Here is a 24744-nt window from a genome sequence, read left to right on the forward strand (position 1 = left end):
TTTAAGTGTAACTTCCAGAGTAGAAAGTCAGAGACTGTTTAAAACAGTATTATGAATGGAAAAATAGGTATAAATGTGGCCCCTCTGTGCAGCGCACATCTCCCCCCTGCTAGAACCACGGAAGCTGCTGGGAAATGAAAGGCTGTGCAAAGCCCTCCAGTGCAGGACCAAGAGTTCAAACCCCCAACACCCACTAGTGCCAAAGAAAATTTATACTGGGGCGGAAAAGGAATAAATCCATCTTTCACTAGCGATGGATGTTTTACAGCAACACGTTGGTATATACGATCCTGGTTTCACGTAGAGGGGAGGAAGCGTGTGTATTCCCCCCCTCAGTGTGTTAAATACGCTTTACCAGTGCAAGACGGCACACGCAAGAAGTCTGTAAAACATTTTGCTGTGCAAGCCCGTACACGCCGAGGAAGAGGCGGCCACATACGTCCCTTCACAAGGCTCTGCACACCGCGAAAAACCTTGTGCGATTCATATTTTCCTGTTTTTACGACTCAGTAAAGAGTTGGGGGGGTGGCTGTGGGAGGTGGTGAGGGGGAAGAGGAGGCGAGGAGGAGGTTGGCGGGGGGGGGGGGGGAAGAAGTTCGCTTCTCCCATGAAAAAATAAATAAATTGCATAACGAGATACTTTCTTTGGCAACTGCTTCCTGACAAATATTTACAAGGGCAGAGCGCAGCGCGTTTCCGCCGACGTGAGCGGGCCCCGCCGCCACCTTCCCGGGTTCCCTCGGCCTCCCTGCTCCCTGTCGGGCCGGGATGGGCCGGGCCGAGCCGAGGTACGGGCCGAGAGGGGCCGGCAACGGCAGCTCAAGCGGGTTGCCCCGTCCCAGAACCGGAGAGGGTTTTCCTCCATTCAATAGCCCGGGTGTCTCCCGGACTTGGCGACAAGCGCTCGGGAGGACGGAGTTTCACTACAGTTTGTGGCCTGCATTAAAAAAAAAATAAAATTAAAACAAACAAACAAGACAGGCAACGAAACGCCAGATTTGGAAGTGGGAAGGGGTCGCACTCGCCTTCCTCCCCCCGCCACATACACCCCAAAGCGGGACCCCGGGGCTAATCCCCTCAGCTGCACCCTCCCCCGCCGCCGCCTCTACTCCACCCTCAGGCAGCAACTTCGCTCCCAGCTGGGAACTCGGCTCCTTTTTCCCCACCTCCGGAATAAGGTGTCTCCTCTGTCCTCCCCCCGCTGGCCTGCCTGCCCGCCCCTGACGCTGCCGCTCCCCTCCGCCGTCTCGGCCCGGCCCGGCCCGGCCCGGCCTTTCCCTCTTCGCTCCGCACCGCGCCGCCACCACAGCCTTTCCCCCGCCCCCCCTACGACTCCCAGCCGCTTCCCCGCCACTGCTGCTCTTTGTCTCCCTCCGCCCTGGGAGCCGGGCACTATTTCTCCTCCCCCTGCCCTGTGCGCTGGGTGCCTGTGGAACGCTGCGCGCTGGGCCCGGCCGCGGCGGCAGGATACAGCCCAGCGCGACGCTCACTATAAGAACCTCCTTGTGTGCGACGCCATTTTAAGCCTCTCGCTCGGTTCGGCGGTGGGAGCAGCAGCGGCGGCGGAGCTCGGGGCAAAGGGGGGGGGGACGCTAACACCACCGCTCCGTACGGTCGCCACCCGGGAGGCAGCGGCGGGGGTACCGCCGCCAGCGAAGAGCCGAGCGAGGAGGAGGAGGAAGAGGAGGCGTGGGGGGAGGGAAGAAGGAAGGAAAGACGGACCGGGTTGGGATCGCCCGGGCGGCAGCAGTAGCAGCCGGAGCCCGGGGGGACCCTGCGCTCTCGACTCCTTGCAACGTTAGTGCCACTTTCTCCCGCGGGAACTTGGGGCGAGCTTGGGTCGGGTTCCCCTTTCTCAGCAGCGGGCGGGATCGGGCTCTGCGTCCCGCCGGCGCTGGGGGGTCCAGGGTGTGCCCGGCGCCGAGGCGGGAAGGACGGGGCTGGAGGGGGGGGTGGGGGGCGCCGCTTGGGTGGGAGAGATAGGCGGGAAGGGGGGGCTGGGGGTGGGAGGGAGGGAGCAGGAAAGGAGGAGAGGACTCTTGTTTTGGGAGGTCCGGACAGCTGCGTTGGTTGCAGGAGGCAGCAGCAGCTGCAGCTCCCGAGGTGTCTCTTGGGAAGCTCGTCCTGGGGCGAGGAGGTGGTTGCTCGGGTCTGCAGGAGAAGGCGAGTCTCTGCCGGCCGGGTTCTCCGTGGGTCTCTGCTCCTGGCTGGCTTTGCAGCTACAGTCAGAGTAGCTTCGTGCTTTTTTAAATTTTAATTAATTGTTTTTTTAAAAACAAGGCGGTGGGAGGGTACGGGGTACTGACTTGCCGGTGGGCTGCAGACCACCGTTCGTGATAGGAGGGGGAAGAGAGCAGGGGACGCGTGTATTTGTACCGAATGTAATTAACTAATCACGGTCACTGCAGTCAGCGGGAGATAACTAATCTGTTGCCTTTCGGTCTTAGTTGCATGCATGTTTGCTGGAGTGGTTATGCTGCTTCTGAGAGGCACCGAAATGAAGCTCCCCTGAGCTGGGAGCAATCAAATTAAGTTTTTAACACCACGTAAAACCAGAGTGTTGTAGGAAATTACTTTAGGACTTGGGCTGCATGGGGGCTCGCGTTCTGCAAGGGGAAGCGCCTGCTCCTTTCCGTGGCCGACTTTGAGGGGACGACGGCAGCGGCTGCAGCCTCCCAAACTTACACTTTTGAGGTGTGCCAGGAGGCAACTTGCTGTTACTCCTGGTAGGATATAGGACACTTGTTTTTGATTTCCCGTGGAACAGAGAGCTCCAGCTCTCTGTTGTGCATGATAAGCTGCTCTTCGAACAGCGAGGTTTCTATAATCTACCAAAATCTTAAATTCTTCCCTAGCTCAAACTTAGCGTAGGCGTCAGGCTGCTCTTTGAATCGCTTCCCAAAAACCTCTGCTGATGATTATCCCTTCTGGGAAGAAAGGACAAGCTGTGAAGGTACTATGGGCAACTTGTGACTTTAGGAATAGCAGTGTTGATCTTTGTAATCAGCTACTTCTTGATCTCTCTCTTGTGGAGCAGCCATTGTTCTGACACTGTATATTCCAGACATCTGTGGTCCTCCCATCCCCCAAAGTATGCAAGTGGTGAATGGAAAGAGGCTGGGCTTGCTTGTATGTTGAGGTCTATGGACGGAAATCAAGGAGGGGTTTTAGTAAAACAGGATCTTTATGCACTGAAAAGATAGTAAAGGCAAAGACAAGAAAAGTACCTGGAAGACTGTTGATGTTTTCTTAATACCAAGTTGCAGCACACCAGAGAGCAACTTAACAGTTACGATTTTGCTTCTGTACGACAAAAAGGTACTACTGCAAGGGTTTAAAATGGCACAAAGAGCAAAACTTAATTGTACTTATCGGGCCAAGTTATAATGTGAATTTCAGTAACTGACAGTCGAGGAACCTAATGTTAATCTTTCACTTCTAATAAAAAGGTGCTGACAGCTGCAGGTACGTGGCTATGACTGTCTAATGGCTGGTACTGTTGAAAATAAGGCTGTTTAGGTGTTCAGGCAAGGCTTTAAGGCTCTGTAAATTCCACCAGTCAGGATAAAATCATATCAAGTGTCTTGCCCTTCTGGGTTTGTTCTAAAGAAATGTCCTATTTGCTTGGCTATTAGTTCAGTTATTTTCTGTTTAGGTATAAACTGATATGTGTGGGAACGTTCGTGTTGGTCTGTATGGGTGATCATTTCAAAGAGTCCAGAAAAGAAATTGGTAAAAACATGTTGATGGAAAGGACAATGCAGTGCATAAAAGCTTCTAAAAGCAAGGATTTAATACTAGAAAACAAAACTACAAAATGTACTTGAAAAAGTAATCTGTTCAAACATTGTGTTACATCTTCAGTAAACCAAGCTTCCCTTTTCTTTCCCAGGCAGTAAATAGCCTGGGCTTCTTGCTTGATACATAGTTTGCTACGAACACTAGCATTTTGCTTTGCCGATGTGGTATGTCAGTCACTGGCTTATCAAATCTTGGCCATGAAACCTGGTTGCCCTTCAGACATAGCTTTGTGAAACAGATGTTGGTCTTTAATGACTTAATGTCTCCAAAACTCAAGTTTAACTCTTCAGAATGCATTAGTTCAGAAAGTTAATTCAGATGTAAAGACAAGTTAGTACTAGTGGCCTTCTAAACTAATTTTGCAGTATTTTGAGGGGTAGAAAGGGAGGTAGCAAGAGTGTGTCAGGGAACATGGCTATTGTAACCTTCAGTCATATAAACTGAAGTTTGAACCTGCAGTCAAACTCCTGGTTAAGGATGCTTCTGCAAAATACTGTCTAGTAGGCAGACGAGTGTGCAAATACAGCAGTAATCAACATCACTCATGTTAATTCATAGTTAAAGCTGGTAATGCAGGGGTTGTGGTGATCATGCAGTTACTTGCAGTGAAACTTGTTCTGTGACTCTGGTAGACTGCATACTGTGGCAGGAAAATCAGGACCAACCTTACTTATCTTGAACATCTACTTCCCGAAGCCCGATAAAACTGTGAGAAACTGTGCAGGCAGTTGGGACTTGTTCTCAGGCCCTCACAGCAAACATTTGCAAGTTCTGAGCCTTCTGCCTTGCCTGGTGACGTGTGTGGTAACTTGAAAATGGCACCACATTAACTTTGTAAAAATCTGCAAATCCCTTGGCAGTAAGTATTGCATGTGATTTCTCTTGTCTCTGTAGATAAAATGATTTTTTTTTCTTGGTCAGATGGTCGGGGCGGTATTGCTGATTTCTCTAGTTAAGCATTAAAAAGTTTGTTTTGGGGGTGCTTTGATGTTATGCAGCAGCTGAATTGGTTGGACTTGACAACATAAGATAGCCTGACAGTGGTTAACTTGAACATCCATTCTTGGCACTCGATTCCAAGGTACAACTTGCTCTAGTCTGTGGTCAGGCTTTAGCCTAAGAAGAGAATTTCTTATTGTGCTAGTGTTGTGTGTGGCTGGTATTGTCTCTCATGAAAAGAAAGGAGCCAGACAAGTTGGTTTTGCACTGAAAGGTAACTTAGAGTGATCTAATGGAAGTCTTATTCTGGCATTTTTATCTACATGGAAGACCAAGTTGATAAGGTGAGCAGATGAAACATGTACCTGTAGCTCAGCCTATCCTCATGGATCTGTTAACTCTGATTTGATGTGAAAACAAATGGGTCCTGTGCTTTTGTTGCCTTAGGAACAGATTCTGCTTTACAGCTTTCGTTACAGTAGAACTTTTTGTTAATGCTCCACACTACTTTAGGAAACAATGTACACTGAGTGGACTAGCATTGCAGAGGTAAGCTACTTGCTGTAATACTTAATACTAAGTCAACTCCAGAGCCTTGCCTAAAGAATAAATTAATTCACTCTTAAGTCAAAAGACTTAATCTAGTATTCTAGGTTTCTACTTTTATAAAGGCAGCATGAGCTAGCAGGATATTACTGGTATTGGCAAATGGACAGTGTGCACTGTGAGTGTATTTGCTGAAACTAGCATTTCTAGGCTGATTTAAGGGTGTTAAATACAATTGTATAAATTGGAGAAGTTTGTCAACTCTGCAGCAACTCTAACAAGTCCCTCTGTTGTCCTGGCAACAATTCAGGTGCCCTCCAGTGGCCAGAAATCTTAACATCCTAAAGGTGCTGATAAATACTGTTGCCTTGTCAGTTTGCCTTAATTAAAAACGAGTTAAAGAAACATAGTGTCAGACTTTATTACCGTGTTTGTTGCTTAAACAGTACTTTTTGGAGTGCCTGCCTGTCCTAATGTAAATACATGGTTATTCTGACAGGCAAGCAGTGGCAGACACTTTCAGATTTGTAAGTATTTCATTAGTGTCAGTGCAATTATGACTAATCACTCTGGTTTCTTAAGCCGTGAAGGTTAATGTTTAACATACATGTTCAGGGCTGGATACGTAGTTGCAGCCTAAGAAGAAACAACATTATAGTTAGATACTTATTGGTTTGGCAGGGGAGGGGGATTTTTTGCTGAACAGTTGCTGTATTAGAGTGGAAACTAAGGTTTTCTACATTGGAGGGAAGAATACTTGTGTAGTACATTGGATGCCAACCTTCTTGTTAGTGATCTACATGATCATTATGAATGACTGCAGAACCATTAAGTATCTTTTTGGCATAAAAAACATGGACAGTAGGCTTGAGGGCTGGCAGTGGTTTGTTGCTGCACTTTATTAGTGTGACATGAAAGTGATACAATATTTGTTCAAGTTCTCATAGGTTATCTCTTATAGGTCATGACAGCAGCTATTTTTTTTATGTGGCTAGGTAAGACTAAAGAGTGATGTTTGATCCTGGCTATTGCCGTCTCTGCTGCAGACATTTTACTTGGTAAAAGTGGAGGGGCATATGAAACAAAAGCTTCATATCAGTGCAGGTTGACTAGATGAGTACTGCAGGCAAACTAAACTTTAGATTATAACACCAGTTCTTCCATAACTGCAAGGTGGGGAGCATGCATAATGTAGATACCTAACTGTCTTGCAAATAAGAGGTTGTAGCTTTCCAAGCTGTGATGATAACATTGCCCTTAATGTTTTGGCCAGCTGTAAAGATACTAGAATATTATAAATACTGCATGAAGCACTAATTAGAAATGCTTACTGGTGACTGAAAGATATCAAAGTAAATCCACTGCTCATCAGGAGTGACTTAGTAACTGTTTTGAGGTTACTTGCATGAGTTGGTGGTGCTTAACTTGTCAAAACAACTGAAACTTAGGAGTAATTGGGTTGATAAACTTGTTTTGAACTTAATGCAGTTCATAAACCTGAAACTGTCATACAAGTGCTTTAATATTTAGCTGCAAACTGCTGTCAGATGATTGATATGCACAATATGTGGAGAAGATTATTACTTTTGTTCTCAAGCTGGATGTGTAACTGATGAGTAGCTGAAGCAGTTTCTCATATCGTAACAGTTAAGATTATCATCAGCTCTCTCTCGGTCAGTGAAGAAGGATATGTGTAGGTACTTGGAGGCAATCTTGCCTACTAATTAAGTGAGAGATCTTGCTAGTGTTGCAGTATACTTGACAGTGAAAAGCTCTGAAACCATTACTTTCTAATGTGGACTGATAATTTCTGTCAGCTTAAGGACAGCTGGTGCTTATGACTCTTGAAAACAACCAGAGACTTTGAGAGAGGACAAATACCCAGAAAAGCTGCAGAAAGCTCTGTGAGAAGAACAGGTTTTGTTTGCAGATATTGCTAGAAGCTGTTGGTATACTTGCCTGTGATTTTTGAATACAAAGAGTTGTATTGAGAGACATCTTGCAACTCAAATGTTTCTCTAGGTAAAAGGTAGAATAATTATGCTCTGGATCCAAACACTAACTTCTCTGAAGTATACAAGATCCAGTGCTGTGAGTTCCCAGATACTACAGTATATGTATAAATAGCTGTCCTGAAGACAGTCCTGTCACTTGTAAGTATTGGAGAGTATTTATTTGCTACAGTTAGCTTCATTTTTGGGGAGGCTTCCTACAAGTTCTAATGTTTGAAATTTTCTCTCAGAACAGTTGTGTAGATCAGTACCCAGGTGAGCTATATTACCTTTTTTAGTAACTTTCCTGGTGTGCTTGTCCTGAATTCCCCTCCAGGGGAAATTGTATAATGTTATTATTTTATAGATTAGTTATCTCAAGTTATCAGGGCTCTCAGACCAATGTTAACTGTTGCCTTACTAAAACTTCTAATGGATTTTGAAAAGGGTATGGGAACCTTGGTGCCTGTGAAGACCCTGACTAATTGCACTATCTTTTAGAGCCTAAATCCTGTGTTAGTTGCTCAAAACACTGTATTTCAGCATCAGTCTGCCTGTAACTGAAAGATGTCCCATCTGTCAGTGAAAGTTCATGGAGTCTCTGATCTGTTTTGTGACTTGAACTCTCAGTCAGTGACTTAAATTGCTCTTCAGTGGTCAATTAAATCTTCCTATGTTCTGGGTGGTCTGTACTTTGGGTGAGTAAAGTGAAATCCAGATCATCTTGCACTTTTGCTATAGTCACAACCACACTTAAAATTTAATGAGTTGTCATAGTTCATCATCTGGTAAGCTGGCTAGGAGGTGTGATTGTTTCCTAGCCTGCTGTTCCCTTTGGAAGGAAGGAGAGGCTAAAGCAGGTGAGGGTGTGGTGTTGGAACACTCCATGTGCTCCAGTCCTAGGGGAAGTGCGGTAGAATGGAGCCTTTCAGCTGTGTTGTAAAGTTCTTGTGGGCCCTTTGCCTTTCCTTTGCCATTTATACTAAGGTTTCATGGACTTAAAGATGAGCCTTGCTTTCTGTCCTAGTAACCTGAGCTTTTTCCTCCTTAGACATTTTTTGAGGAATAAATCCTCTTTTAATACAGCTAAACCAGTGTTTTAAGTCTATTAAAGACTACCACAGATGCCTGCACTTCAGTTTCACTAAACATTTGTTAAACTTTCCTAGAGAAGTCTGCAAGAGCAGAAATATTTCCATGCTGTTTGCTTTCTGTTCACATGCTGAGCAATGAAAACTCTGTGCACTTAATTGGTCTTAGATTGCTGAGATAACTGAAAATGCAGGCATAACACTTTATTTTGTGATGTGGTGTCAAATGAACTCTTATAAAACAAAACGTGTTGTGAGCATTGGCAGATCCGAGTGTGCATGCTGTTCGTACCCCTTTTCCAGTTAAATTCTGTTGATTGTGTGAGGTAGTTTGTTGCTTCTTTAGCACCTGTTTAAGATATTACAACTTGGAAGCTGCAAGCTTGGAAGTTGCAACCTCTTAACCTTTGAAAATGGTCGGCTAAGCAGCTCCTGTTCAGATTTCTTTAATTTCCACGTGCTTGACAGGAGAGAGAAACTTTCAAGTCTCAATAATAAGAGATTCTAAAAACCAACTTAAGACAGTTGAATAAACTGGGTTCAGAGTTTAATTTACTGCAATCAGATTAGCTAAATCTAAAATAGAACATACTGCTGCTTGCAAGGCATCTTCTACCTTTCTGCAGACACCAGCAGAATGCATCATCTGCAGTGTTCAAGCAGGGTAGGTTACATAGGATACTGAGTTTACCATAGGCTTATATCACTTAGTGGTAGGAGGGAATAATGTGAAGCAAATGCCACTTGAGGAAATGACCTGAGCAGTTTTGTCATGAGTTAATTCAGTTATGACTGAGTTGGTTCTGTTGCAGTTTAGGATCAGTAAGCTAGATTTCAGTATGAGTGCATGCAGGTTAAGATTCCTATCACTGTTGGTAGCTTTTACTTTTCAGAGTAACTATTGAAATAGTTGCTGCTGCTGCTACATTTTAGCACAACACTTCCCCTGTGGAAATGCTGCTCTGTCTCTTGCCATGGCATTTTCCCTGAGGTGGTAGTGAAGACTACAGATGAGTGTTTCTGACATTTAACCTGAAAGAAGATAAAAATATTTTAAAGCTGTGAAGAAACATAGTGGTTTTTTTCATTTTAGAGTTGGAAAAATGCAGCATATGTTTTGACTGGGTTTTTTTTACATGGTTTGACTTGCTTCCTTTTGATGTTAGATACTCCGTAAGTTACTTCCTTCTACTTAGGATATCTTCAGATGGCCTATGACAAATTAAGTCAGCCTGCTGAAAGCTGAAGAAAGCCTTGCATTAATATGAAAAATGTGAAGTTTTGTATTCTGATTCCTAGTATAGACAGTGAAGTAAACTTGATTTTTAATTTTTTTTTTTTTAAATAAAGTGATCAGTTGCTGTGTTTGCTGTGATAATTTACATCCCTAAACTACTACGTAAGATCCAGTGCTAACGACTTTCATAGTAGTTTCTCTCCATCCAGGTCCTTAAATGTCTGGTGTAAGAAAGGATTTGAAAAAATTGAATTTCCTAATCCAGAAGCCACTACTGATGACTAGTTTGACAATAATCATGGCCTTCTAATGTTTGTATATGACTGCAGCTTTAAAATCTTCACTGCCTACAGCTGTTTCTTACAGAGCTGTCAAAGTGACTGAGGACTGCAGATGCTGCTACTTTAGACAAAATATGGGAATGCTGTTCAGTACTTGTTTTTTGGCTATGGAATGATATGGAAAACTGTTGTATTTAATCCTATGTGGTGCCTTTGTATGAGAAGAAAATTTTTTTCTTTAAATGAAAGTCTTCAGAGTGAAACTCAAGCATGTTACCCATTCCTACCTTGAAATAAAGTGCATTAGAAAAATTGTAAACCCCAACTGTCAGTCCTACAGCAAGCTTCTAAAATCCCTTAAAACACGCAACACTGAACTTGTACTTCCAAGACAAATTGCTAATTTTATAGAAGCATTTGAGACATGAAGGGCCTGCAAAGCTACCAGTAAAGCATACATTACTCTGGAGCACAACAGAAACTAGGTAAAAATTCTCAGTTTTGTTTGGAATATCTGGGAGTATATGGGAGAAGAGGACTTGATCCCAATTTGGCTAAGGAATAGTTATAAGTTTAAAGTGCAATTCTGGTGGTAAAAATTCCTGAACTTGTTAAACCTTCAAAGATAGAAAATGAAAGTTTCCTAAATTGAGACCTACAACACAGATGACAATCCTTTTAACTTCCCAGGTTAACTTCTTAATCCCAAATTAGAATTATATCAGTTAGAAATGGTCAGAACCCTGGTCCATTTTATTTCACAAATATTAGCTTTGTTTTCATCTGCAGGTAGGCAATTTATAAATCAGTTCTTTTAGGTCACCTCTAACTTATCACTCCTCTCCTTCTCAAAGTGTATCTGTCATGTTTCTTCAGCTAGTCTAATACTTGGGTTTTTCATTAAAAAAAATAGAGACACGTATAAACTGATTATAGACTTCCCTCTTTGAAGGAAGAAAAATAATTCAGCTTCTTTTAGACTTCCTGTTAATCAGCTTAGTGCTATTCCTAATGAATATTAAAGTGAATATCAGTTGGATCATGTCATCATAAGACTAAAAGCAGTAGAAGTAGGCTTGCTTGCCACAAGAACTGTGGGACTGGTTAGACCAAAGATTGCTTAAGGAGACAGGTCAACTACTTGTGCCTGAAAGAGCTTGTAAACCCAAAAAACTGCTTTGGTATTTCCACTATCATTATTGTCTTGGACATTTTTCAGCTCCCACCCCTGAGTTCTTTTCTAGAAAACAGAACAGCAACTTCCAGGATAAGATAAAAGGATTTTTTTTATTTTTTTTTTTTTAAACTGAATCTTTCCCACATGTCCACTTGGAAACCTAATGTAGCAGAAGCATCCTAATCAACCTTAAGTTCTATTTCTGTTCTTGGGTCGTAGGAATGAGTGCTGTAGTTACCTGGTGTTATTAGTTGTGGAACTACTGTTGGCTACTGATTCTTGTAAAGCAGGTACACAGGCAGCAGCGGTGACAAGAAGCTACCTGACACAAAACCAGTTATAAAATGAAACCCAAAGAATGCTACTAGCAAGTAGTGGTTACAATAACTTCTGAGTACCTGGAGAAAAGCTGTTTTCCAGTACATGTACTTCTTTTCACTCACACATAGATCATTCATCTTGTTAACCCCTGTGGCTGTTACAGGAGGCTAAAGATCTGCCTGTTCTGTCCTAGAAAATGTCATTCAGCAATAGTGGTTGATTTAAAGATGTGGTTGCTTAGCCTGTCCTAGGTGAGACACAGAGAAAAGTATGAAAACATGGTCAGTAGATAGGTTCCCTTTAAACAGATCATGGTGATGGGATGTGTCAGTCTTCATTCCTCATCCAAGGTTTAGTAAAATGCTGCTCTCAAGCAAAAGATTTCTGGAAGACTTGCAAGCTTCAAGTTTGATTTGCTTTACAAAGTGGAGGGGAGCTGCTTATCAGATCAGTCAGGTGAAATCTGAGTCAATCTTAATGAAGAGATCCTATTAAGGTTAAGGTAGTAACCTTGAAAGAAGAAGGATACATTTTCATTTAATACAAGTGGCAAATATGAGCTAACAAAATAACTTAGTGGCAATGAAAATGGGTTTATCTTAGATAAACTGCACCAGAGGTGCAAATGTGCTGTAATCCTGATGTATCAGGCAGGTATATGTGAGACTCACATTCACCCCCCTTAAATAGGCCATTCTTGTCCTCTGTAAGACAGAGTAAAATTGAACAATTCACTGTGCTCTGCATCCTCATGGAGTTTAACAGCTTTAGAAAGAAAATAATCTAGGTTTTACTGAACTTGTTGAAAGTTATTGTTCAGATTTGATGTTATAGGCTTGTTGACTTCCTCACTTGCTCTTCTCTAAAATCTGAAGTTAACGCCTAAGTTTTATTCATAATCAAAATACTCCTCTTTCATTCCTTTGAAAACCAAGGAATTTGTATTGTCTTCCTTAGTAACCTGAAACTGGTTTGCTCAAAAGTCTGCCTAAGATGGCAGAGCTGTTATTAGGGTTTTTTAGAATTAAAATGTAAGGTTGGATCTGATGGTACGTAATCCAGTCTACTGTGATGGCTTGCATTGTTCTTCATATGAGGAATGTAACACATTAAAAAGAAAACAAAACCTTCATTTAAACCTAAAGCTGATCGTGCTTGTCAAACAAGTGGATAGTGTTGTGGGGATGGAGGAGGTTTTTAAATTAACAATCCCATAACTCCTGTCAGTACATCCATATGAACTTGTGTATAACAACATTTATCAAAATTCAGACTTGAATTCTGAGTACCAGGTGGTCTTCTAAAAATAGTGAGGCTTACAGAAGCCTGCTGTTATGCTGAAGTTTGTTTGTAAAGTCGTCTGAGTGCCTTCTGTCTCTTTCTGATGGTTAAGACCTCTGTCTCTGACCTTGACAATGCAATGTCACTTATGTCCTCCAGTAAATTTCAATAGGAGCTTGCTTTAAAGGAGCTGTTATATGCTTCATGGTTGGACAAGCTTAGTTATCATAGAAAAATTTTTTGTGCTTTTTTTGGTTGGTTTTGGAGGTTTTGTGTTTGTTTATTTGGTAGCTTGGTTTTTTTGTTTGATTGGTTTTGTTCCTTTCTTTCTACTCTTCCACCACCTCACCCCAGCCCTGCATTTGCTTTTCCAGTTGCTGTCAAGAAAATTAACAGCACAGTCCTTTGTACTTAATCTGGGTTTTTGGCTTTTTTTTTTGTTCCCTTCATAAGTGTAGCAGTTCACCTTGTCAGTGACATGCAGGGAGACAGTCAGCAGTTTTTGTCTGGGTGCAGTTTACCCCCTTATAAAATGAAAAGAGAACGGGAAGGAAAACATGGAGAACGTTCAGTTAAAAAACACTAAAAACAAACAGACCACCTCCCATTTCCATGTCTACCTTTAGGCTGCAGATATTTTGAACATTTACGTTTAAACCCAATTTTCTATCTAAATAAAAAATGCTACCTGGAATTGCTGGGGGGTTCCAGGTGTACAAAATACAGATTAGGCTGTTGAAAGCTTTTAGGTGCAGGTAGTAAGTTGATTGAAGGTTAGCATTTCAAAGACACAATATCTGACTGATAATGCAGTTCTGAACACTTCATTTGGTTATTGCTATTTTCAGAAGTTCTTCAGCTTTTTTTTTTTTTTTTTTTTTTTTTTTAAAAAGCTGTTGCAGTTCACTGGCTAGTCTGGTCCCTTGGATTGTACCAAATGGTACAGCTTCTCCTCTGATCTCTTCAGGCTGCTGAAATTGAAACAACTGTTTCAGAGCACAGTTGCTGCAGGCCAGCTGCCTTCATTTGTGCAGAATTCAGCAGTGGAAGGATATGAAAGTTGTCCCCAAGCCCTGTATTGCATATTTGAATTTGAGGTGGCAGTAAATATCTCAAAGCATAGTCAATGCTCTCGGCTGATTAATCTACAAGTATGTTAGCTTCAAAACTAGCTTGGTAATCTTTTTTTTCATTAGAGGCCTCCTGCTAGGAAGAGACAAGAAAGGTTACAATAAAAATAGATCCTCTGTGCAAGGCGTATTGCAGATAGCATATTGCAGCTAGATCTTGCCCAGTTTTCTGTTGGAAATGTTGCATCTGACTTGGAGTGAGGACCAGCAACAGCAAAGATACAAATTTTACTTTTAGTGCTATTTTTGTTTGTTTGTTTGGAAGGTTTTAATGGGACTAACAAAGTAATACATACAATCTGTAAGGAACTATCAAGCTTTTCTATAGGTATTTCCTCCAACTTAGCTGCTGAGGGAAATTTTTATATTAATAGTGGTTTGACACCAAGACTAAGATTTTTCCTTCCCATTACCACTGCTACTTCCAAACTCCTAAGAGCATGTTGGAAGAATCCAGTGTTCAAGGGACTGGGAAAAAATTGTTGCATTGTCAGTGAATCCCGCATGCAGATTGTGAGGAGCAGACTGAGGAGACCACAGTCTTTTCCAGGCTGGGGAGTAGGACCAGTCTGGGGGACCCAAGTGTTCATAGCAGGGTATTTACTTGTTGTATTATGTCTTAAATCAGATCAGTGCTGCTTATCTGCTGCAGATGCAGATCTGCTGTCCATTTTAAAAGAGCCAAGGAAGGGTTGCTGCCAAAAGTTGTGGGAGTGCAAAGTCAGGACAAGCAGCACTGGCATTTGTTCAGCAAAGTGTTTAACAAAGTTTGCTCAGGAGCTGCTGGAGTATTCTGCAGCTGGCTCAGGGAAAGTGAAATATAAGCTTGCCTCAGAATTGCCTAACCTATTCGGTGAGACTCTTAAAACTGCAGGCCTGTCTTCTGTTTAGTTGTAATTTTCTACAACTACTCCTGAAGTAAATTCTTAAACTGGGAAATCTGTCATAAGTCAAATACAACCTCAAATGGACCTTGTCCTCCTGACACAGTACTGCAGACCTGTCCTTTAAAGAGATCAGTGGCTTGCCTTTACTTAGTTGTCTAGGAATGTTTTTGATCAGCATAGCTGTAACACCTACCAGCATACTGAAAGCTGATTGCTGGAAGAGATGGTTTTGCTCACTGCACTAAGCTACCACTACAAATGTTTTCTGCCTGGTTGGCTCCCAGAATAGGCTGTCACCAGCTCCCTGTCTGTTCTGGAAACAGTGCTGGACTATGGGGGTGGAAGAGGAACAAATGAAATAAAAGTATGACTGCTTGGAGTGGCCCCTTGTGAAGCTGCAGCCGCAAATTTTCTTTCTGGGTTAGCGAGGATACAGCTACAGACTTATGGTATGATTATGGTGCTTGGTTATATCAAATGGAGGTGCATACTGAAGATTTTGATAGGGCTTTTGATCATATTTTTGCCTCCTGTCCCCAATTATCTCTGATTTCTGCACACACAGAAAAAATGAGTTTCGTGACTTAATGTGTGCAACTAAAGGAGAACATTTATTTATAAGGCTGGTTGAATTTTCAGTTTAACTTCAGGGTAGAGTATTTTGTGTAGGAAGAAACCTTTCTTGTGGTACAGGAATGGAGTAAAGAAGGAGGTTCAACTATGACTTTTCAGTCAGCCTTTGTACCACTGAAATAGTGGCAGCTTGCCTTAAATGGTCATTTCAGCTTTCCACCACAAAAAGCCATGTTGTAGCCCTGTATCAAACAATTTTGCTTGTATCTTAAGAGTAGTTATCTTTGAGGGAAATGAGGAACTCTGACATCTAGACCTTGTCTTTGTGGCATGTCCGGGCTGTAGACTGTAGTGTCTGGGCTTCTTATGTTTTTTTCATGGTCAGTCTTCAAATTTTTTTTTCTCTTGTACCTTCAGGAGGAGAATATCTTACATGTAGTCCACCAGGGAAAGCCTGGGTAATACATCTCATTCTTTCCTGTCTTCTTCCATGGGAGCCTGCTAATCAGCATTTCAGTATACTCACTGTAGGAATGACATGGCAAGATGTGTGAATTCTTAGGCTGCAGTTCTAGTGCTTTAATATGAAATCTTGTCTTCCTAGCTCTGATTAGTGTTTACTAAGTTCTAACCTTGCTCTTTTTTAGGATCTCTGAAAGGCAGCAGGAAAGAGTTCTGGGAGCACAACAAAGAACATGGCAACCCAAGGTATATAATGCATCACATTTTCTGTTATTAGAATCTAGCAGTTCTGATAGAGAGCAGTTTATCTGGCTCCTTACCCCCCTCTTTCAACTTTTTAAAGTCACTTGGTTTGAATAATGTCTGCTTTACTACACTAATTACTGCCTTACACTGGAACTCAAACCTGTAAACAAGTTTGTCATCATAAGCATTTTGGGCCCCTTAAGTACAGTCCAGGTACATAATCAGAGAAAGTGGATAAGAGAATCTTTAAGCAGTAGGCTAAAACAGTCACAATAGCAGTAATTTCCCAGCCTGTTAGTTGGGCTTACAGATGTCTGCATTATTTTGACATAAAGCCTTAGTTTCAAACTGCTGTCTCACTTGCAGGGCTACCTCTGCTGGGTTGGAGTTGTTGTTTGTAACAGTTTATTTCCATTGAAAATTGGTGTAACCTCTTGAAGGATTAATACATACTGAAGTAACTGAACCAAACTTAATTGCTCAACAATGATTTCTTACAGCTGACTTGATGGAGTTGGATATGGCAATGGAGCCAGACAGAAAAGCAGCAGTCAGTCACTGGCAGCAGCAGTCGTATCTGGACTCTGGTATCCATTCTGGTGCCACAACAACTGCTCCCTCCTTGAGTGGCAAGGGAAATCCTGAAGAGGAAGATGTGGACACGACACAAGTCCTGTACGAGTGGGAACAGGGATTCTCTCAATCCTTCACCCAAGAGCAAGTTGCTGGTAAGGCCTTCTTTTTACACTGGTTTTCTCAGACATGCAGCTTAACAGTACAGAAGCCTAAGGACTGAATTATTACCAGCACAGCTTTTTATTCCCAATCTGAGGTAACAATTTACCTTGTTTTTCAGATATTGATGGCCAGTATGCAATGACTAGAGCTCAGAGGGTGCGTGCAGCTATGTTCCCTGAAACATTGGATGAAGGAATGCAAATTCCATCCACACAATTCGATGCAGCTCATCCAACTAATGTGCAACGCCTGGCTGAGCCATCCCAGATGCTAAAACATGCTGTAGTTAATTTGATAAACTACCAAGACGATGCTGAACTTGCAACCCGTGCAATCCCAGAACTGACCAAACTGTTGAATGATGAGGACCAGGTAAGCATTTTCTTTGCCTCAGCGTAGCTTGCTCGTGAGGCTTCTTCAGTGACTTTAAAACAAGGTTTCTTCATGTATTTCTGTAGGTGGTGGTGAACAAGGCTGCAGTTATGGTTCATCAGTTATCCAAAAAGGAGGCGTCTCGCCACGCTATCATGAGATCTCCTCAAATGGTATCTGCTATTGTACGTACCATGCAAAATACAAACGATGTGGAAACAGCCCGTTGTACTGCAGGTACACTACACAATCTCTCACATCACCGTGAAGGCTTGTTGGCAATCTTCAAATCAGGAGGCATCCCTGCTTTGGTTAAAATGCTTGGGTATGTGGACTACTAAGGTAGTATTTGTGTTTTTAGTTGGCACGGGTGGGTACTGGTACTCATGAGGCTTTTTCCTTTGGTAGGTCCCCAGTGGACTCGGTGCTGTTCTATGCCATTACAACTCTTCACAATCTCCTGTTACATCAGGAAGGAGCCAAGATGGCTGTCCGTCTAGCTGGTGGCCTGCAGAAAATGGTTGCCTTGCTCAACAAGACAAATGTCAAATTCTTGGCCATCACAACGGATTGCCTTCAGATTTTAGCTTATGGCAACCAAGAAAGCAAGGTGAGTGCCTCTGCTCTTGAAGCACTTGAACCGAGCAAGCCTGCTATAAATGGTTTAACTGTTTCTGCATACTGACTGACCTCCTTATTCTGAGTCTTCAGCCTTGTCAGTCGTGACCTTGCAAGACGTGAGGGATGTAGGAATTATTTTGCAGAAATGGAGTCATGCTTATAGTGAGACTGCAAAACTTACAGACCTGACCACCAGATGTGAACACCTTTTTAGAGATCTGTAACCTATGATGGCCAGCAACAATTACTGCCTGCTGACATGCACAGGAAGTGACAAATACATGTTATTTTTTATGTCTTTCAGCTGATTATTCTGGCAAGTGGTGGACCCCAGGCTCTAGTAAACATAATGAGGACCTATACTTATGAGAAACTATTGTGGACCACAAGTAGAGTGCTGAAGGTGTTGTCAGTCTGCTCCAGCAACAAACCTGCTATTGTTGAAGCTGGTAAGTACCTTGTACCTGTGATAACCTGAAATGTTATATGGTACTGCAGGACCAGCACATTTTATACAAGAACAAAAGCTGTCAGCATCAAAAATTGAACTTGGATTCAGTTTTTTTTTCCTTCACTCTGTAACTAGTTTTGAAGACCTTTAGTATACAGAAGTATAAAAGACTTAGTTTCTTAAAGTAAGTCTGCTATGTTGTTAGCTGGATGGCTTATTGGCTGAGCACTGACAGAATGGTCCCCTTAGGATATGCACACGTTTAAAAGCTCCAGAGTCACAAAAAGAATCTTGGGGTTTTCTTCTGTGTGATGGACAGTTAGGGCCTCGCCATGTTATGATACTGATGCCAAGAAAGACCCAGAAGCTTGTAAGATGCGCACTGAGAGTTTAAGGAAGAGAAGGACCTGACTGCTCAGAAGACAGGCATTTAAGTAATAGTGTCAAATCTGTACCATCTTCTAGGTGGGATGCAAGCTTTGGGACTCCACCTCACAGATCCAAGCCAGCGTCTTGTCCAGAACTGTCTCTGGACTCTGAGAAATCTGTCAGATGCTGCAACAAAGCAGGTAAATGGCTTTTCTAAGGGATCAGGATCAAAAGCCAGCATAGTGGAAGAGGAGAGAGACTAAATTTTTCTCATTCTTTTTCTGCAGGAAGGAATGGAAGGCCTTCTAGGAACTCTTGTTCAGCTTTTAGGATCAGATGATATTAATGTTGTGACTTGTGCTGCCGGCATCCTTTCCAACCTTACCTGCAACAATTACAAGAACAAGATGATGGTGTGCCAGGTTGGTGGCATTGAGGCGCTCGTGCGCACCGTTCTTCGGGCTGGAGACAGGGAAGACATCACAGAACCCGCTATTTGTGCGCTCCGTCACCTCACCAGCAGACATCAAGAAGCTGAGATGGCTCAGAATGCAGTACGTCTCCATTACGGACTCCCAGTGGTGGTGAAACTGTTGCACCCGCCATCACACTGGCCTTTGATCAAGGTAAATAATAGCAGTTTTCAGCTCTGAAAACTAGTGCTTTTTTTCAGGTAAGCTTAATCATGAAAAAAACTTTGTTTCCATGGTGCTGGGGTACACAATTCGTCTGATGATGGGAAAGTTTCACCAATTTGAGTGACTTAAGAGTTGTCTGTTCGAGACTTAGGCATTTGGGATCAACTGATTAAAAAAATTGCTAGCAGCAAGCACATCCATCATACTCTTTTTACTTCCCTCCCCCTTTCTTAACTGCAGGCAACTGTTGGTTTGATCCGCAACCTTGCTCTCTGTCCTGCAAACCACGCCCCGCTGCGTGAGCAAGGTGCTATCCCCAGGTTAGTCCAGTTGCTGGTCAGAGCACACCAAGACACCCAGCGACGTACTTCCATGGGTGGAACACAACAGCAGTTTGTGGTGAGTAGCCACCAACTGAAGTTACACCTAAAACTTGTCTCTCAAACTCCTGTGTCACTGTGTCTCAGACAGGTATTGTTTGGTCTGTTGTTTTATCACCTGCTCTAACTCGCCTTGTTCTCTTGGTGTGTTGATAATTCTGTCTTGGCAGAGGTGGAGTTTTTTCTTAGATAAACAAGAATGTAAAAATCTTGGTTCTTGTACTGAGAACTTCTTGAGCATTTAATTCTGAATGCTGTAGATCACAGAAATACTGGTTTTGCCTGTTGTGGCAAGGAAAGTAGTTCTCTATCTGGAAACCAGAACTGCCTCATCCTTCTCAAAAGGACAGGTCTAAGAATACTGTCACAAGGGTGCTTAGAGCTGTAAAACTACTGAGAAGTTGTACAGGCTTCATACTTGTTACCTGTTTAGGTACCAGTCAGTGTGGCAAGATCTGTCTCCATTTTTTTGCCCCGTTAAGCACTTTAAAAAAGGGGATGTGACCTTAGTGTGTGCAAATGGAAGCAGTACCTGCTAGCTCAGGAGTGCAGTGAATACTTGCAGAGGCAGGAGGGGATCTCTTTGTTACTGATAACCACTGTTTCAAATAGAAAAATCCCAAGCTAAACCAGCTTGGGGAAAAAGAGCAGTACTGTGAGAAGTTCCACTGAGGTTCTTCAGTTAGTGAATTTGGCTGGATAAACTGTACTGACTCCTAGCAGGGATGTTAAGTTTGAAGGCCAGCAGCAGATAGTGGATATGATCCTGCTGGGAGAAGTGAGTGTGTGCAGGGAGAACAGATTTTGGATGATTTGTTTTACACCTTTTTGACAGTTAGCATGCAGTTATCTCCAATTCAAAAAGTGTCTTTTCTTTCCCTAACCAGGAGGGTGTGCGCATGGAAGAAATTGTCGAGGGCTGCACCGGAGCCCTGCATATTCTTGCACGTGATGTTCATAATCGAATCGTAATCAGGGGTCTAAATACCATTCCACTATTTGTGCAGGTAAGCAAAACCTCAAGGAAAAAAAAAAAAGTAAAATGGCTTTTAAACTTCCTGCTAAGAACTGCTAAGTCAGATTGTCCTGAAGAGTTTGTTTCAAGTAGAAAAGCTAAAGAAATCCTTGTGTTTTGGTTGCAGTTGTTGTACTCTCCCATTGAGAATATCCAGAGAGTAGCTGCAGGTGTACTGTGTGAACTGGCTCAAGACAAGGAAGCAGCTGAAGCAATCGAAGCTGAAGGTGCAACTGCCCCTTTAACAGAACTGCTTCATTCGAGGAATGAGGGTGTTGGTAAGTGAAATTAAGGTACAGATTTCTCATACCTGCGTTAGAGAAGTTACCAGAAGACTCAACCTCCATCACTCTTGCTTTCAACAGCAACATATGCAGCTGCAGTGCTGTTCAGAATGTCTGAGGACAAACCACAAGACTATAAGAAGCGACTTTCGGTTGAATTGACAAGCTCCCTCTTCAGGACTGAGCCAATGGCTTGGAACGAGGTGAGTTGTGCCTTTGAGTTAATGGTTCTTAGGGGAGGCATTGCTTCCAAGTCTTCCCTCCTTCCAGTGGTGCAGTGTGGATACCATGAGTGATACAGGCCCAGCTTTACATATGGCTGTGCCTTCTTTACTCTCTATATATTCAGGTTCAGTAACCCCCTGGCAAGCAACCTTAGAGCTGCTTCTTCCCTTGCAGAAAGGAAGCATTTTCTATTGCTGCTGAAGTTTATAATTCTCATTATATTCATGACTGTGCAAATGTGTCTAGAAGAACTTTGTACATTTCTGTGCTACTTGTCAGGAACTAATGAACTGTGAATGCAAAAACTCTGAGGCATGAGTGATATGAGGGAAGCATAAAAAATATCTGTGAGGCAAGCAAATGATAGAAGAAAATTTTGGCTGCAACTTGTATTCTCCTTAGAATTGAGCTTTCAGGCTTTAATACATTTGCAGGCTGGTTATCTCACATGGCCTTTTTTAATGCTTAAAGGGCTACACAGTGAATTAAAACTGAAAACAAAATTGTGCCTGCGGCACACTTAGTTTGTTTCACTAACTTCGTCTTTCCCCAGATTCTTAAGATTCAGGAGCCTAGATTGTCTTACCTTGTATGTATTTACTAAATAAAGCACAGTAGCCCTTGATTTGTATTATTCTTGTGCTTACTGTTCTGTTCTAAAATATTTATCTGCTGTAGTAATGTGATGACAAATCTCTGAAGTCAGAGTTATGCTACTGCACTTCAGGCAGGCAATGGCTTCTGTTCTTGGACAAACTAGGGGAGGTCACTTGAGAACTTTTAAGTTCTCTGTTGCTGGCTTTGGAATCTGAACAGTTGACCAGTAGGAGCTGTGCCTGAGGAATAGTGTTGCTAGACCTGCCCCATCTTTTTTGTACCCAAAGAGAACCCTTTTTCCAGTGATATATGGGTTCCTATGCCTAAATCTGGCTGTAATAAACTGGATGCAGATGCTTGGATCTCATGTTCACACAAGTACCATGCTGCAGTGTTCACTGCAGAAGAGTTGCTAGAAAGGGATATGGGGCAAGCTTCAAAACTTTTTAAGCTCAGAATTGCTAGTGCTGGCCCAAGGACCTGACATTAAAGCTGTTTTGTGACTTTCTGTGTACATCTAGACAGCAGATCTTGGACTTGATATTGGTGCCCAGGGAGAGCCTCTTGGATACCGCCCAGATGGTATGTCTCTTCTGTTCCCCTTGACTAAACTTAAGTTGGATGAAGTCAAGTCATAGATTTTAAAGGAGAACTGCAAATGAGCAAAGAGTGAATTACCCTTCAGCAAGGTCTTGCAAACTGACAGGCAGATGGGGAACTGCCAGTTGAAATAACCAGTTTCTGCAACATCACTGGTAGCACTGGAATGGGAACTGTAAGAACGTGCAGAACTGGTGTCTCTTGTCTGATTCTTGTGGGAGAATCTCCCACTGAGCTGTTGTTTCCAGAAATCTCTTGCATCCTTTACAAATGGACTTGACAATTCCAATAGTGCAGTTTTTCTTTAAAATATAAGCTGGTATTGAATGTATTAGTCTGTAAGTGTCTATAGACTTGAACGCAAGCCTGTCCCTAAGGATTCTAAGCTATTTTTGACTAGTCTTTCAGAAGCAAGTCTACAGTCTTGGAGCCTGGTTTTGCTGCAGTATTGTTGAATTTTAGTAGTGTTGATTGTGCAGACTAATGGCTTGGCTGGAATCTGCTCGTGCTTCTGACTGCAGTGTGCTTTGTCTGCAGAATCATACTGGGAGGCTGTTTCATACAATGGAATAGCCGTTAAGGGCAGGCAACAGATTGTTTTGAACGTGGCTGAACTAGAAAAAAAATTAGATGGCTACAAAGATCTTCTCACACACTGATACTTGCAGCTTCTGATGCATCTAACATCTGTTAACATTATGCTTTTTTTCCCTCTGCCACCTTTAACTTTCTTAGATCCTAGCTACCGTTCTTTCCACTCTGGCGGATACGGTCAGGATGCCTTGGGTATGGACCCTATGATGGAACATGAAATGGGTGGCCACCACCCTGGTGCTGACTACCCAGTTGATGGTCTGCCAGATCTTGGCCATGCCCAGGACCTTATGGATGGGCTGCCTCCAGGTGACAGTAATCAGTTGGCCTGGTTCGATACTGACCTGTAAATCATCCTTTAGGTAAGAAGCTCCAACCTTGAATTTCAAAACAAAACAAAAAAAAAAAAAAAAAAAGAGAAAAACAGATGACTGGACTGAGGACTTGGTTGGCAGGGAGGGATTGGCTCAATTGGGTCCCAGTGTGCCAGAACAGTGAATAAACACTCTGGAAACACGATCAGTACACTCCAAACTGACTTCTGCCCTGAAGTGTGGAAGTAATTAACTGTAACGTCTTGTGCACTGGCTTCACGCAGCCTTAACGTGTGAGAACAGCCCCTTCACTCAGGAGCACTGACATGTGTTGTTTTTTCTCTTTGCAGCTGTATCATCTGAATGAACTTGCATTGATTGGCCTGTAGAGTTGCTGAGAGGGCTCGAGGGGTGGGCTAGTATCTCAGAAAGTGCCTGACACACTAACCAAGCTGAGTTTCCTATGGGAACAATTGAAGTAAACTTTTTGTTCTGGTCCTTTTTGGTCGAGGAGTAATAATACAAATGGATTTTGGGAGTGATTCAAGAAATGAAGAATGCACAAGAATGAATTGCAAGATGGAATTTATCAAACCCTAGCCTTGCTTGTTAAAAATTTATTATTTTTTTTAAATCTCTGTAATGGTACTGACCTTGCTTGCTTTGGAAGTAGCCTTTCTTTTTGCAGTAATTGTTGTTAGTTTTTTTTTTTAAAGTCTCTCGTAGTATTAAGTTATAGTGAATATGCTACAGCAGTTTCTAATTTTTAAGGATTGAGTAAAGGTGTAGAACACTAATTCATAATCGCTCTAACTGTATTCTGAATAAAGTGTAACATTGTGTAGCCTTTTTGTATAAAAAAAACTAGACAAATAGAAATGGTCCAATTAGTTTCCTTTTTAATATGCTTAAAATAAGCAGGTGGATCTATTTCATGTTTTTGATCAAAAACTTTATCTGGGATATGTCTGGGTAGGGGCCAGTAAGAACTGTTTATTTGGAACCTTGTATTGGACAGTTTACCAGTTGCCTTTTATCCCAAAGTTATTGTAGCCTGCTGTGATACAGATGCTTCATGAGAAAAATGCAGTTATAAAATGGTTCAAAATTAAAGTAAACTTTTAATTCACTCTGTGTCAAATTATTTCAGATCGTAAAACCCCTTGGTATGTTAAAAATTTTTTCTAAAAATTGTCCTGGAATTGCTCAACAACTTCAGTACTTCAGAGGAGGAAGCCACGAACTATATACCCCTTTCATCCCCCTAAGGAATGATTGTCCTTTAGAGCCCTGAGCCCTAATGACAAGGGCTCCCTACTGCACACCTCAGGGGCCTGGATGCTTCCCCTTAACCTGCTGCCACTTTGCTGTGCCACGTTCCTCAGCACGGGGCAGGTCCAGCCAGATGTGAGGCAACCACACTTGGTGTCTGGCCTCTCCCTTCAAAAAGTGATGCATTACTTCAGCTCTGCAGGTGTGCCCTGTCACTAGGGCCACAGGGAGATCTTTGCTTACAGTCAGCTGGTCCAGGAACTTAAATGCATTTTCAGGCATCCTCAGTCTTCAGTTACTGTGTGAGATAC

The 24744-nt window shown here is 42.6% G+C and overlaps 1 protein-coding gene across 2 annotated transcripts; it reads left to right on the forward strand.

Moving 5' to 3' along the window:
• Positions 1 to 1302: 1302 nt before the first annotated feature.
• Positions 1303 to 24290, forward strand: CTNNB1 (catenin beta 1). Of its 2 annotated transcripts, XM_071735880.1 has the most exons (16): positions 1303 to 1797; positions 15903 to 15963; positions 16464 to 16691; positions 16820 to 17073; positions 17160 to 17398; positions 17482 to 17683; positions 17999 to 18143; positions 18611 to 18714; positions 18802 to 19140; positions 19393 to 19551; positions 20420 to 20539; positions 20675 to 20825; positions 20913 to 21034; positions 22175 to 22235; positions 22989 to 23209; positions 23512 to 24290. In XM_071735880.1, the coding sequence occupies exons 2-15, from the start codon at positions 15951 to 15953 to the stop codon at positions 23195 to 23197; spliced, it is 2346 nt and encodes a 781-aa protein (XP_071591981.1). In that variant the 5' UTR covers positions 1303 to 1797; positions 15903 to 15950; the 3' UTR covers positions 23198 to 23209; positions 23512 to 24290. The 2 variants fall into 2 exon arrangements, with proteins under 2 accessions (XP_071591981.1, XP_071591983.1); XM_071735882.1 differs by lacking the exon at positions 22989 to 23209 and having other exon boundaries at positions 1523 to 1797.
• The last annotated feature ends 454 nt before the right edge of the window (positions 24291 to 24744 follow it).

The sequence above is a fragment of the Heliangelus exortis genome, chromosome 2, assembly GCF_036169615.1.
Source record: "Heliangelus exortis chromosome 2, bHelExo1.hap1, whole genome shotgun sequence".
NCBI lineage: Eukaryota > Metazoa > Chordata > Aves > Apodiformes > Trochilidae > Heliangelus > Heliangelus exortis.

What these genes read in the sequence shown, in the direction of transcription:
- CTNNB1 (XM_071735880.1), top strand. An exon ending in GCTTTGGTTAAAATGCTTGG is followed by an intron (nt 17,399 to 17,481) that starts GTATGTGGACTA and finishes TTCCTTTGGTAG; the next exon opens with GTCCCCAGTGGACTCGGTGC. An exon ending in CAGATGCTGCAACAAAGCAG is followed by an intron (nt 18,715 to 18,801) that starts GTAAATGGCTTT and finishes CTTTTTCTGCAG; the next exon opens with GAAGGAATGGAAGGCCTTCT.